The 1,339-nt window shown below is 55.2% G+C and overlaps 1 protein-coding gene across 3 annotated transcripts in view; it reads left to right on the top strand.

Annotated features, from left to right (window-relative positions):
* Window positions 1–1,339, top strand: part of TMEM161B (transmembrane protein 161B) — a 69,830-nt gene that overhangs the window by 4,897 nt on the left and 63,594 nt on the right. Inside the window, exon 1 of one of the 3 annotated variants that reach the window (XM_006775515.2) lies at window positions 114–267. The exons of the other annotated variants lie outside the window; for them this stretch is intronic. Within the exon in view, the coding sequence (XP_006775578.1) occupies window positions 265–267 (3 nt within the window). The 5' untranslated portion in view covers window positions 114–264. Of the gene's footprint in view, window positions 1–113; window positions 268–1,339 lie in introns of those variants that run through there. 3 annotated transcript variants of the gene reach the window in all.

The following is a 1,339-nucleotide window of genomic DNA, read 5'->3' as shown; positions in this document are numbered from 1 at the left end:
CTCAAGGTCAGCCCCGCCCCCGCCTCTACCCTAGCGCCTTGGAAGAGGCGGTGGAGGACGTCTTGCGTTTCCTCACCTCTGCGTGGCGTGGGGTCGACGCCGATCAGGGGAGGGGCGGGACTTCCTGTCCCGCGCGGGCAGAACTTCCGGAAGAGCCGGAAGACCCTCTGCCCCGTAGAGTCCAGAGGTTCCCGGCTGCAGGAGAGGGAGGCGAGGTCCTGGACGGTCGGGGTGACTCCAGGGCCGGTTCCTGCGCTAGGCGTCATGGTGAGTGCTTCTGGGAGGGCTGGAGTAACACCAGTGGGAGGGGAGTACCTGGAGGTCAGTCCTGGGAAGGGAGCCGGTGGAGTGCCCCGCGGAGGATGGAGCGGGCGGGAGCCATGGGATGAACCGCCGGGCAGGACCCACCTCCCTTGCAGCGCCGGAGTGCCCGGGCCCCCGAGAAAACCCCTCCTGCCTTGCCTCGCCGCGAGTTCTGCCCAGGAGTACGGAGCCGCAGCCTGAGTGGTCGTGGCCCATTCACAGCGTACGGCGCGTGGTCCCAGAGTTGACCTTGCCGGGTTGGTGGTTTCAGGTGGTCCCAGCATTGACCTTGACTGGCTGGTCACCTCCGCCTCTCCTTAGCTGCAGGCCGTTGGCCAGCACTTCACATCTTAGAAATGCCTTGAGCATCATGTCAGGCGGACACTACGGATCCCCATGTAGAGGATGAGCGCCTGTCACTTAAAGGAACGGCAAGGTCAGCTCTTACCTTTCCCACGCAGCCCTTTTGGAATTGGAAAACGTGCCAAATAAAAAAAACAACAAAAAAAAATCCGGACTTAGTAAGGAAAGACTGAACTCGAAAGGAATATTGCAAGGGTGTGGGGGAAGGGCCTGTTACTGTAGGGAGAATGCCTTGACCGTAGATCTGCAGGAGTTTCCAAAGTTATGCAAAAGGGGGTTTTCTTTTATAGAGAGAGGAGGAAACAAGTGAAAAGAACCGGGTGTGCAGAAGTGAGGTGAAAAGGGTATATGGCCTGATAGTAGATCAGAGATTGTTTTACCTTCAAACCAGCCTACCTGTAAAGGAGTTATGGGGTTGTATACTGTTTCAGTTTGAGGGTGGGCCAAAGTTCAGGGAACTGAGGGAAGGACCTTAAGCAGAATTTGGGTAACAACATTTTATTCCAGTTGATCTACAGGGGCAAGCAGTTCAGCTAATCATTTATGAAGCAAAGAATGTGAATTTGCAGGTTTATGTCTGGCCTTGTCATATGTAAACAAGGGGGTCTTCTGTGAGCTTTACCCAAGTCATTTGGGGACTCGTGGTTCTTTGCACTAAGTCATTTCCAAAATA

This window comes from Myotis davidii, unplaced genomic scaffold (genome assembly GCF_000327345.1).
Source record: "Myotis davidii unplaced genomic scaffold, ASM32734v1 scaffold44, whole genome shotgun sequence".
Lineage (NCBI taxonomy): Eukaryota > Metazoa > Chordata > Mammalia > Chiroptera > Vespertilionidae > Myotis > Myotis davidii.
This window is presented reverse-complemented; position numbering and strand designations above follow the sequence as displayed.